Source organism: Zonotrichia leucophrys, chromosome 4A (genome assembly GCF_028769735.1).
Source record: "Zonotrichia leucophrys gambelii isolate GWCS_2022_RI chromosome 4A, RI_Zleu_2.0, whole genome shotgun sequence".
Taxonomy (NCBI): Eukaryota; Metazoa; Chordata; class Aves; order Passeriformes; family Passerellidae; genus Zonotrichia; species Zonotrichia leucophrys.
The window spans coordinates 19,168,364-19,181,185 of NC_088174.1; the positions used below are offsets into that span (position 1 = coordinate 19,168,364).

General features: G+C 47.7%; 1 protein-coding gene across 5 annotated transcripts in view; it reads left to right on the plus strand.

Annotated features, from left to right (window-relative positions):
• Positions 1 to 12,822, plus strand: part of FGF13 (fibroblast growth factor 13) — a 182,788-nt gene that overhangs the window by 143,076 nt on the left and 26,890 nt on the right. For all 5 annotated transcript variants that reach the window (XM_064712766.1, XM_064712765.1, XM_064712769.1 and 2 more), the window contains 2 exons: positions 699 to 809; positions 4,392 to 4,495. In XM_064712766.1, the coding sequence (XP_064568836.1) occupies positions 699 to 809; positions 4,392 to 4,495 (215 nt within the window). The remainder of the gene's footprint in view (positions 1 to 698; positions 810 to 4,391; positions 4,496 to 12,822) is intronic.

The window sequence follows — 12,822 nt, forward strand, 5'->3', positions numbered from 1 at the left end:
AAGAAATCTATGCAAACTATGCGTTGTTTTGATCTTTCTTCTTCTAGTTGATGAGGTAATTACCTCAGCCCTTATGGTAATATTTATTTTGCAGTTCCACACATTGCTGAATTTCAGGGTTTCCCTCTCCATTTTCCATATGTTCATTGAGTAGTTTATCGCTTTGGATGCTCTGTACTCTCTGGAGCAGTGAGGAATAGGGATTTGTTTATTAGAGCTGCAGCAGTTCCTGTGCTAAACGTTTGCTGCTATATATTTAGGCTCTCAACTGTCACTGTGGCTCTTATTAATGCTATTGTAATAGTCTTCTTTTTCCTCTCCATCTAAGAACTCACACCTTTTAAAAAGACTGAATGTACTCTTTGCCAGCTCATTTTTAATCTTAAATGAGATAGAGCTGGGCTCCTGGGGCCAAGCAGTGCTGCTGGAATCTGTATTCACTGGGAGTAGATTTTACTGTGCTACTCACGTTGTAATCGAAAGTGGCATTTAATCATTTTGGCAATTGATTTCATAGACATAAATTTGATCTCAGCCTAAATGAAAAGTGATGCAAAGCTGGTAGCCCTGCTTTTGTTTGGGGTCTTTTTCTTACCTCAGCCTTGAGAAGAAACCTGAAGATTCGTTTTTCACGTCCTGCTCGCTTGGAGTGGCACATCAGGATTTCCCACGTTAATCTCACTGTTGTTTCTTTGCAGAGCCTCAGCTTAAAGGTATAGTAACAAAGCTCTACAGCAGGCAAGGATACCACTTGCAGTTGCAAGCAGATGGAACAATTGATGGAACAAAAGAGGAAGACAGTAGTTATAGTAAGTGACACGAGAATAAATGGTGTGTTTGTGCATTGTGGTGTCTCCCTCCCCTGCAGGTCCCCTCAGAGCTGCTGTCCTGGGCTGGCTGAGTGAGTGGCAGCAGCACTAACGCCATGCTGGCAGCACAGAGTCCTTCAGACCTACTGGGTCTGAGAGAAGTACAGATAGAAATCACTTACAGAAATAATGAACCAGAGGAGGTAATGATGACACATGTGACAAACAAAGCAAATGTTATCTCCATGGTAATCCAGAGAAGTTCATTGCTGTCCTTTGGATTTTATTAGATTTTTTTTTTCAGCAGGGAAAATTTGCTCGCCTACTCAGAGCCTGAAATAGAATAACGCTATCTCCACTCTCACACAGGGGCTCATTCAAACAGCGCCGTGGTATTTCACAAACTGGGACTTCAGCACCACTTTCCACTTCACATTTCCCTGTTATTATTATTTGTTACCACTTATAAATTGTACCATCAACTTTCAACTGGCTTTCCCTCAGGTTTTCTGTGAAAAAGCTCTGGACATTTTTACTTGCTGGTTTTGACTGGGTGTTTTTACAACTTTGTGGATTAATAGAAAATAGGAGAAGATGACTAGAGCTCTGATTTGGTACGTGAAAAATGCTTAAGGATCTCACACAGCTAGACAAAAAGATTTCAAGACTGCTAAAATAAGGCAATGTAGGAAACAATGCCCTGCAGAAAGTGTACAAAGGTGCAGGTGGCCAAGCCAAGACTGGCAGAGCTCAGAGAAATGTTTGTGTTCATAAATCCAGCTGTAGCCTGCTGCCTCTTCCTGTGCAGCTTCGTTTCTCTGTCAGCTCATACTGCACAGAGACCTTGGCAACGATCATCTCTCCCTTAGGCATTGCTTAGCTGTTCATTAGGAGGATATCCTTATATCCTTATTTAAAACAATGCAAATGTAGTAGGGAGAGAGTAGGATGCAAATTGCTTTGGATTATTTTGTGCTGACACCAGCTGGTCACAATAGGAAGCAATTAATTTTGCTGTCACTTCTTTGCCCCCCCTTCTGTCATTTCTGCCCACATGAGGGGCATCCCCTAGAAGTGAGGTAACCCCTCCATCCTGCCATGCCTCCAGGGACTTGCAGGGATGAGGGATGCTCTCTGTGCCTCTGCTGTGGGTCCTGGCAGGGGTCACAGCTGGGGACAGGTCACTCACTGCCCCAGGAGGCAGAGCTGGCCGTGCTGCTGCTCAGGGACAGGGCACTAGCAGCTGCTGCTGAGAGGGACAGTCCCGTTTTGGGTGCAGTGCCAGCGCCCCTGCCCTTGGAGGCAGCAGCTGGGGCAGGATGTGTGGTTGTGCTGGCACAGGGCAGAGTGGGCACCGCTCTGACAGGGCCAGTTCCCCACAGCCCCTTCCCAAATTCCAGCAGTCTGTGCCACTGCTCATCCCACTGGCGTGTGAACCAGCTTCCAGTGTGCCTCAGCCTCGTCCTGCCTCGAAACTGAGCCTGGATGTGTCTGCCAGGGAAATGTGTCCCAGGGCTGGGAGCAGCACCTGGGCACCCACCCATGGCTCAGGTGCCAGAGCAGAGCACCCACCCATGGCTCAGGTGCCAGCCCACTCAGGCACGAGGGCTCAGCCTTGGCTCTGCCACTGGCCAGCGAAGCACAGCCAGGAGTTCCTCATGCAGCCCATCCCAGTGGCCCATGGCACCTCAGTCCCTGCTGGCCCAGCCCAGTGGCACCTCTGTCCCTGCTGGCCCACCTCTGCCCTCCTCAGCTCTCGCTGACAGATCTGCAGCACTGGTTGCAGTGGAGCCCATACTCAGACCCTCGTGCTGAAAAACCCCAACACCTGCCCTACTTGTAAACGTGCCATTAAGAAATCACCTTCCAAAAGAGACCTGCAGGTTCTGCCTGGGTGCAGAGCTTTAAAGCCTCCTCTCCAGCCTACTCAAAGATCAGCTGCTGCTTTTTGGGGCTGAACTGCAAAAGACTCGTGTCCAGGGGAATATTTTCTCCCCCCAATAAACTCAAGCATTTGAAAGAATGAATGAAAAATCCTTTTTCCTTACTGAAAATCTAAGTTTCTTTTGCCAAAAGCTGTGCAGAACTGGAGGATTTTCTCTGAGTGAAGGGAAAGTGATGGGTGTTGATTTTGAGCTGGAGGTGAGCGTGAGGAGGGTCTGCATGTGTGATTTGTGTTTGTACGCTCGTGTCTATGAAAGGGGAAGAAACACACAGATTTTATGATGCCCTGCATTTATTTGTTAGTTCTGGATATTCCACCTTTCCTGCTGTGCTTGACCATTGTAGGAAGTGCAGCGCTCAAGGGTGCCCTGACCTCAGGGCATTCGACGAGCTCTTGGCATCCCCAAACACAGAATTTAGGGTCTATGTTAAATGCTGTCAAGCTGAAATATTTTATTTTACTGAAGTATGACCATTTGGGGGTTTTCGGGCTGGAAAAAAAATTATGATGGATCATAATTCTTAGCCGTAATTTTGAAAATAATAAAAATATTTCAAATTCATAATTTGGTTTTAAATTGGCTTTGGACAGTGACCATAAATATCAAACTCCAGCCTGAAGCAGCCCAGAGTCTTCCAGCCAAGTAATAAATCACTGGAAATGGGAAGTAGTTTGGCATCACTTTGTCCCATCTCTGCATTTCTGCCACAGAGTGGAAGGAGATGCTTTGGGTTATGATAATTTTTTTAACTCCCCTTTATTTTTAATCCTACGTATTGAACTCAGAGTACTGTATTCAACTCATTATTTCTTATGTTCAATTTTAACATATCCATGAATCCAAGCAATGGCAGAGCTTTGCTTTTTTCCTTTTTTTTTTTCTTTTTTTTTTCTTTGCCACTTTGCAAACCGGAATCTTCATTTTTTGAAGAGTTGTTTCTGTGCTTATAAATACTGCCACTATTAGCATGTGTACAAGCAGAAATGCAAGCAGAACATTCAAAGCAGCTCAGTTTTGAAAGCACAGATTTAGGGGTTGATCTAAAGAATATGCTGCCCTTACATTTCATTTTGAAGTTATTTAACTCTGTTTTTTCAAACCCATTCTCCTCTAAAAAAGAGGAAAAATTAAACCCCAATGAGCTATAAGTGGAAACATTTTGAGATGCTAATGATGGTTTTCAACTTTTCTGAATTTCATCTTCTTCCTTGCTTTTGGTCAAAATGTTTACTGACTTTGAAAACAAGTTTTGATTGTCTTGAAAATTTTTTTGTTTGTTTCCTTCTGGATTCCTTCTTGCACTTAATGGCGCAAGAAAAGCACCCTAACAAAAGGCAAACAGTGGAGTGCACTGGGCAGAGCCTGGGCTCTGCTCACCAGGCAGGTAAGTTCTGTTAGCTGTCAGCCATTCCCATCTCCAGAGGGACGGAGAGGCAATGATCCCTCAGATCATTCCCTTGGTGGCAGTTGCTGTCAAAGGACTTGGTGGCAGAAGTGTTGTTCTGTAGCACCCACAGAAATTAATATACGCATAAATAGAGATTTTTACTTGGTTCTGGTAATTCTGGTTTCATTTTCTATCTGATCTGCATACTCCAAAGGATTGATTTTGTTCTCCATCTCCTTTCTCTCCTAGCTTTGTTTAACCTCATACCTGTGGGTTTACGAGTGGTGGCGATTCAGGGGGTTCAAACAAAATTATATCTGGCAATGAACAGCGAAGGATACCTATATACATCAGTAAGTAAACGTTTTAATTCTGTTCTCTGTGGAATTGTGGCAAACTAATAACTTACTGTTGCAAGGGATCTAATAACCTATAAATGAGAGTTTGGCAGCAGAGTCAGTGTGATGGTGATAGTCTGCTTCTGGTTTATGAATCTTTTCCATCAGGAGCACCTGGGGATGTGTGGATTCACACTGTGGTGCCTTTGAATAATCCCGAAGTGTGAAACATCCCAAACCCCCCAGCCCCAGACAGGAAGGATCCTCTCCCTTGGTCCCTGTGGAGTGACTGGGCTGGTCAGAGCGGGGCCCTGAGGGGAAGGGACAGCTTGGTGTGTCTCCCGCGCGCCTCAGCATGGTTTGTGTCTTCCTATGGCATCTGTGTTACTCTGAGTAAAAGGATTAGAGAAAGTAATTATATTTTTTTGTTTGGCCAGGATTTTCAAATAGAAATTTTATGGCTTCAGGTAGGTGAGTGAGTAAAGAACAGCTTTATTAGTAGTTTTGATAAGGATGTCCGTTAATAACTTTCAGTGACGTTTCTCATGAGAGCAGACGGTGTTTTTATTTAAAAAAAAAATTAAATAGACCACTTTTCAATTAAAAACATTTAGCTGAACTATCTTCAGGAGTTTTAATTATACAGATTTAATAGATTTTTCCCAAGGAGGAAAATAGAGGAAAATGTATTCTATTATCTACTACAAATGATTCTCTTCTATAAAAGATTCCCTTAATCCTGATAAAAATTAAGCAAACTTATTCAAATCTCTCATTTATTTTGCAATCCTGACAGCTGGGAGCAGGGGCAGCTTTGCATATTTTTTCTCTTTCTGCCAGAGCAGGAGCAGCTCAGGCCTGGCAGTGCAGGGACAAAGGAACGTTCCAGAGAGCGCTGGGTTTGTGCTCTCAGTGCAGAAATCTCTGCTTTCTGCTGGTGTTTGTGCTTTCCTGCAGAAACCACCTCTGCCTGGCAAGGGAGGTGGGCAGGGGATTTACCCTGCAGTGCAGTGCCTGCTCTCTGACACACAGCCCTGAGATGATGAGCATCACTTCCAGTTCCCTGCTGGGAGGAGAAGGGGCACAATGTGGCCCTGATTTCCATTAAATGCAACTTTTAGCTTGGTATGCATCTTAGGCAGAGCTCTGAGATTCACTTTGGTTGTGATCTTTATTCTTTGCATTGATTAAGGGTAGCTCTTCACATGGTTATGTTCCCTTGAATCATGTCTTTCTTTAATCTTTTAATATCTTTGAATTCCATAATTTATGTCACTGCAAAATTAACTGGTGACATCTCTCTGTTTCCCCCTTAGTGAAAATATAAATAACAGTGGTCATTTTTGTTTCCTTATTAGACAGCTATATTTTCTTACATTTATTTGTTAATCTTCTTGAACTTGATGGGCTTGGCAAGGCTTTAAACAGAATTTTGTTGTGTGGTTTCCCAAATTCGTACTCTTAAATTCTCTTCACAAAGACGGGTGGCCACTTAATTTTGATCTACTTTTCTAAGGAAAATTGTCACCCAAGTTCTCAATAATCCTAGATTTATCCCCTGCTGCCTTCTGGTTTGGTTGTTCTGTTCTTTGCAATAATCACAAGGAACTCTCAGGGGGAAAAAGCAGCTCTTGTCCCTGTCAATGAGCCCAGGGAATGGACAAGGGCTGGTGAGGAGCATCTGCCCCTGCTTCAGGCTGCCACAAATCCAGCTCCAGCACTATTTTTCAGGTGTTTCTAGCATTTCTTCTGCTGATAATGGTCCTTTCAGCAAGGGATGCAGTCTGACAGTCTGATGCATGGGAAATGAACTCTATATTTTGGGCTGTATTCTTGGTTGATATAAATGAGTCCCAGGAGGGCTCAGCTGATTTATACCAGCTGAACACTCACCTGTTCCAGGAAAGCCACCAGGGAGCCTGGGGAACAGATCAGCTCAAGTAAGTGACATCCATCTACACATCCTGAGGGTTTCAAAGCCCCTGCAGGGATGTGTTCCTGAATGGGATTTGTCAGGAGCAGACAGATGGTAACATGGGATTGATCAAGTGCAGAAGCCCCACAAAACACTGTCAAGTTCCTGAAGCAGGAGAACAGGGGAAGTAGAAGGGCACTTCAGTGGTAGATAGCAACAGCAGATAGTTCCACCGTTTCCAGGGAGAAATGAAATTAGCATTGGGGAAGCAGTTTAATAAGGAGAGATCACTGTGGTCTCTACATGATCACCTGGTTTTGGCTGTGCTGTGAGCCTTGTGTCTGTGCAGAGGGCACCAGGGCTCTGCCCTGCCTCTGAGGCAGCCTGCGCTGTGGTTTGCCTCAGCCCCGAGACTGTGCTGGGGAAGGAGGCGAATCTTCTCCATAGGGGGATCAGTGTGTATCACAGATCTGCGGAGAGCAGATACCTGGAGCTGGCTGCCAGAGTTTGTGGATAGTTTGCAGCATCTGTCAGTTAGAGCAAAAGCAGGATCTGTAGGGTAATAATAAAAGCTCCTTGGGGACAAGGCAGCAATTCAGCTCAGCAAAAGGAAGATAAACTGTGAAACCAAATATGCAGTTCTCTACATGTGTTATAGGGCACATGGAACTCCTGGCCTGCAGGGAAGGGAGGTGACCATGTCACATCTCCAGATCACAGCATCCCCATCTAGAATGGTTTCTTTCCTGCAGCCAGTGTCCTCCAGAATCCATGGCTGTGGTGTGACTGCTCCTCCCAAGCTGAACCCACCCTGGGAGTTTTATTTGGAGCAACCTTGTTAGGAGCTGTCTGGAGGCACATCTCCTGGTGCTTGAGCATCCTCTCCCCGTGCAAACACCATGTTTGATTCATCCCTCACACCAGCGTGGTGCTGCTGCAAGATGACTGAAACGGTGTTCTGGCCTGTGTCTTACGTAACCACACCATGAATCATTTTGTGGTTTAGGGTGGCTTTCATTTCATCTTATTTTTCTTTCTATGAACGACCACATCTTTCACATGACCGCCGTATATGCCCCACTTGGATTTTTCTGGTTTCATATGCTGTGAATGTGTGTGTTTGCTTGTCCTGGGCATCGGAAGGCTGTGTTTGGCAGACAGGCAGTGCTGGAGCTGCTGCTCTCTCGCTGAGGGGTGCTGGTGTGGCAGAGGAGGCTCCCAGCCATGCAGAGCAGCAGTGGGTGAGGCTCCTCCAGGGGAGGGAGGGTGGAGGTGCAGGGAGTTGGGTGTTGTGCAGAGGCTGAAACAGCCCAAAATACTCCGAGTTTAAAAACAGCCTGTGAACCTCCTGCCATGCATTTTCCATGAGCCATCGTGGTAGAGTTTTTCAAACCATGTAGTGACTGTCAGTGAATTTTCCTATATAACATTTTAAGACAGGTGATTTTGTGCTTGTTTCTCCTGGGTACATTGTCAGAAACTGTATCATTAAATATGTGCTGCTCATTGCACAGTTCTGGCCAGTCTCAGAGCAGTGCAGCTCAGCTTGGAAAGAGGGTTCATTTCCCCTCTTGTCTTGCTGTGGGTTCCTGTGTTCTACCAAAGCATTTCATTTCCCAGCATCATGGGCAGTTCCTCACAGCTTCTCCCAGGCTGGAGGGAGCCCTTACCTGAGAGTGTCCTGTGTGACAGGGACAGGTCTGCCCATGCCTCGTGCAGCCCTCCAGCCCAGCTGTGGGCAGTTCAGGGCACTCAGCTGCTAGGATGAGGTGTTTCTGTGCCTTTTTAACTACTCTGGGAAGAGTACTTTGGATTTAATATTGCTGCAGGACGTGGCTTCCTTTTGCCATTTCTCGTCTGATGTCACTTGGTGCAGAGCTAGCAGGGATTTAGGGAGCACTTGGGGATAAAACCCTGGGCAGAACTGTGTGTACAATTTACCCTGAGAGAGCATTCAGCTAACACTGTCCTCTGTATGTAAAGCAAACTGTCATATCTACCTTTGGTACCTGCACTGAAAGTAAATATTGTGTGAAGCGTGCATGCTGATGATAGCCAAGAGAACTGAAATGGGATTAAATTCTCAGAGTGATTCAAAAATTGGTTTTGGTGAGTTGGAGAGAAGAGAAGTTTGTGCATATTTTAATACAGAGCAGTGCAGTGGAGAGCTGCTGTAGCTAATGGGAATGGCTGGGGCATTTATAATGAATTACTGGCAAAGAGCATTTTTCCACCTCAGGGAAATAGCACAAACCAAGACATGGAGGAAATAATCAAAAGCTTCATCTGGTTAAATTTGCATGTCAGTATAAATCATTTTTTACCAGAATGCAGACTACACCTGAATGCGGTTGACTCACTCCAGTGCCAGGGTGGGAGGTGCAGATGCATGTTTTCCTGTCCGTGTGCTGGGCAGGGGCTCAGCACAGCTCAGAGGGTGCTGTGTCCCTGCTGTGCTGCCAGCCCTGCCTGCTGCCCTGCCCGCAGCCCGGGGAGCAGGCCCAGGGCACAGGAGGCTGCCCTGAGGAGGTGCCAGGCCCTGCAGGAGCAGCGGAGCTGCTGGAAGCTCTCTGAGCCCCCGCCACGGGCACTGCTGCAGGTGCTGCACGCTTGGCTTCAGCGGTGCAGCAGTGCTGCAGCACGGGGCTGGCTGCTGCTGCTGCTGCCTGCACGGGGAGGGGGAGCCTGCAGGGTCCCACTGGGGCACCACAGGCTGTGGTGCTCCTGCCCAGCCTCAGCCTCCAGCAGGGCGTGTGCCTGGCAGGTTCTGGGCTGGGTGTGAGCTGAACTGCCTGCAGTGCAGCTGGAGTGCTGCTCACAGATGTGTCCCAGCTGCTGAGGGGACCTGCAGCCCCTGGCTGAGCCCCCCAGCCTGGCTGAGCCCTGCTCTGAGGTGTGGGACACTCCTGGGCTGGCAGAGGTTCCCTGCAGCACGAGGAGAGCTGTGCTGCCGTCAGTGATGTGGGCTGGAGGGATGGTGCTGTTCCTTCAGGGGCTTGTCCCCGTGGCACCAGTGTGAGCCCAGATTTCTGGGGACAGACTGCCTGTCTGCAGCAGGGAAGTGCAGATGGTATAATCCTCCCACGGGAGAATTATTAGGAGATTCAGCAAGCTGCAGGTCTTGAAGCTGTTATGCTGCTTTTCTGTACAAGTCATCCCCCAGGCATCTGAAGGCCCCGAGGTGCTGCTGTGCCTCAGCCCTGGCTGCGGGTGCTGGAGCTGAGGCTCCCTGAGGAGCCCAGGCACGGCAGGGGTGCTCCAGGGCTGTGCCCTGCCCTCATCCTGGCACCCTGGGCAACGCCTCCCCAACAGAAAGTCCATTGCACTGCTCACTGGGGTCACAGTGACACAGATCTGCCATGATGACAAAAAAAAAAAGCCTTGGCAGAATCTGGAGTTGGACTGGAGTCTGAGAGCTTCGCACCTTGGATCACACTGATCACTTTGAACAAGGGGTTTTGGCCCTGGACCAGCAAACAAGGAATCCTGAGTGCCAGGGCTCCCAGGCTGCTCGCAGCTCCTCAGTGTCACACTGCAAAGCAGATTGGCAGGCAGAGTGGTGAGCAGATAAGGGCTGGATCCACTGGATTTGTGTGCTCAGATCACCAAAGGACAGCTCACCTTGCTGGGGTTCAGCAGAGCCAAGCAGCAAAGTGCTGCTTTTCTCTCCCCAGCATGGTGTAGGTGCTGCACCTCAGGACCAGCAGTGTAGGTACCTGTGGGTGTAGAGCTCCATGCACACCAGGCATGTGAGCCTGCTTCTTGCAGAGCTGGGCTCAGTTCACTGGGAGAATATGTATGCTAGTATTTATGTGCATTTTTGAGGTGTTGATTATTTTTCCTTTATTTTTGATCTGTGTCTTCAAGTTTAGAAGCAAGATCACATGCCAACCTGACTCTGTTTCTTTAGAATGTGACTTAATTAACAGAAAATACTTATGAAACTGTGGCTTCTTTGCTGCACCTGCCTTTCCTTCTAAAAAGCTGTCTGCCTGCTCTGGGAAGCCCAGAAGGGCTTCCCCTCCCTCTGGTGCTGCAGGCTGAGCTAATGAGCAGCTCTTGTCACAGTGACTCAGCAGAGCCCCTGCCTGGAGCTGCCGATGGCTCAGCCTGTGCAGGGTGAGCGTCTAAGCAGGGCGCAGCAGTCAGACAGGCTCCCAGGGCTCCCCAAACCAACAGGAGTGGGCTGGCACTGGAAAACAAACTCAGAACTGGAGCAGGAGCTGGCCCAGGATGGCACTGCAGTGGCAGGCTCATCACGTTTGTTAAACTCCCAGAAGTGTTCTCCACACAGCTCATTGCTAGCTGGGAGCTGCTGCCCGTGGGCTCCCATCATCTGTGGGGCTCCCAGCTCCAGGGAGGTCAGTTCTTGGAAGGAAAATGCTGTGAAGTACGATGGCGTTCTGTTTGGCTTGGAAGCAGCTGCAGTGCCCGCCCAGCAGGGGCCAGGGCAGCTGGAGAGGGAGGCAGGAGCCCTTCCCTGCTCTCCCAGAGCTCCTGCAGTTCTCCAGGGAGCTGAGAATGGGCTGCCCTGGCTGCTCAGGGCTGCTGCTGTCTCCTGCTCATGCTGGGGTTGGGGTTGCTTCTCAGGAGCCCGTTCTGCTCCCATGAGAAGTGGCCCGAGGTGTTCAGCCTGGCCGCCCGTGGATGGGAAAGTGGTGAGGGTGGAGCAGGGTGAGAATGGCTGCAGGAAAAGCTGCGTGAGGAGGTGGAGGTGTGCCTGCTCCTGGGAGTGCCCGTGCTGCAGGACAGCACTCGGAGCTCTGGCTGCTCAGCAGTGCCAGGACAAACAAAATTCAGCAGCTCCTGTGCTTAAAGAAGGTAAAGGGCAGCCCAGCTCCCCAGAATTGCTGTCCATCAATGCAGGCTGTTACCAGCAACTGATCTGCCATGTGCGGGTATTGGGAGCAGATTTATTAAACACTTCTTTGTGTCTTTTTATCTTTGTGTTGCCCTGCAGTTACAGCAGTGCTAAGAGGAGCTGAATTCACTTCTGTTCTACTTGGCAGCCTCCAGAGAAATGTTTACTGCTCCTGGCCGTTTACATCCTTTAGCAAGCCTACTAAAAGCATCTTTTCCTTTCAGAACTTTTATTGCAAGGGATGAGGTGCAAAAACTGAGAATCCCGCTCGACTGTAAAAGTTCACATTGTCAGCCAAAAGGCTTCTTTTGAAAAGAGTACTGAGAAATACTAATGGGAGTCAGTGGGGCAGGAGAAGGAGTCCTTAAGCCCAAGATTGAGTTCTGTGGTTGCTTTTGAGAGCTGCAGCACAACTGGAGGAGGTTTCCAAAGGAAACCCAGTCTGAATGCCATCCTCTTGGCAGGACTCCTGTGTGCTGGAAACAGAGCCCCCTGTATGAGTCCTGAAAAGCAGGAGAAACCTGTGTGGCACAGAAGCTACTCAGGAGCAAAGGAAATAGAAAAGTTGTCATATTTCCATTATGCCCTTGAAGCCTTGGTTTCAGAAACTAACTTTTCCATAAGGTAGTTCTTGGAGTTAGACCTGTTGGGCTCCTGGATAGGAAATATATAAAGGGTCTGGGAAAGGAAAAAGTCTCTTGAATAAGAATGGTATTAAGAGGCTTGCATTTCTATACTGAACTGCTTTCATTAGGCAATCTAGGATTGACAAAGGAATCTGAAATTACAGATGGATTAGGGAGTCTTTGGGTATAATGCCTATATAATAGCTTTTACCAGTGAATGGGATGGTCTGAATAGTTGAACTGATAAGGCCTTTCATATTTTACATTCTGCTGATGCTACAGGTGCCATCACATTGTTTTTCATTTTTGTAATTCTACCCAAACAGCTCTGCATATTGAGCAGTATGGTTCTTCTAAAATGGAATCCGCTGGGGAGCTAAGCAAAACAGGCATGATAATTGGTGAAGTGCAGTTCTGTTTATTTAAAGCCTCAGGAGGTATCTAAAAATCAGAGAGCTGGGTTCAGAATCACAGCACAAGATGCTGTTTGCTTTATCAAGCAGTCTCCCCCTCTCCTTACTCTGATTACTTTGAATGCACAGAAATAGGGGATCAATTTAGGCCCTCCATCCTCATCCCCAGAGCATTTTCAGGTGTTAACAAATCCTGTCATGAGATAGCAGTGTTCCTCTTGAGCCCAGCGATTGGTGGGACGTTGCAGTTGAGCTGACTGTGAGTGGGCAAACCTCTAAAGATTTGTGAGCACGTTTCCTCAAATGGCAGCTCCAGAAGTTACTGTTTTAACAAAATGGGTTTAGGGAGCTGCAAAGAGTGGGCTGCTCCTCACCCTGCCAGTACTCGTGTCCTCCAGCTAAACTGGAATACAGTATTTTTAAAGTGAGCATATCTGGTGGAGCTGGTACATGAATTAGAAGCAGAGTTTCATAAATACAAAGGTTTCAGCTCAGGTTTCAGGCAAAAGTTCCCATCAATTCTCATT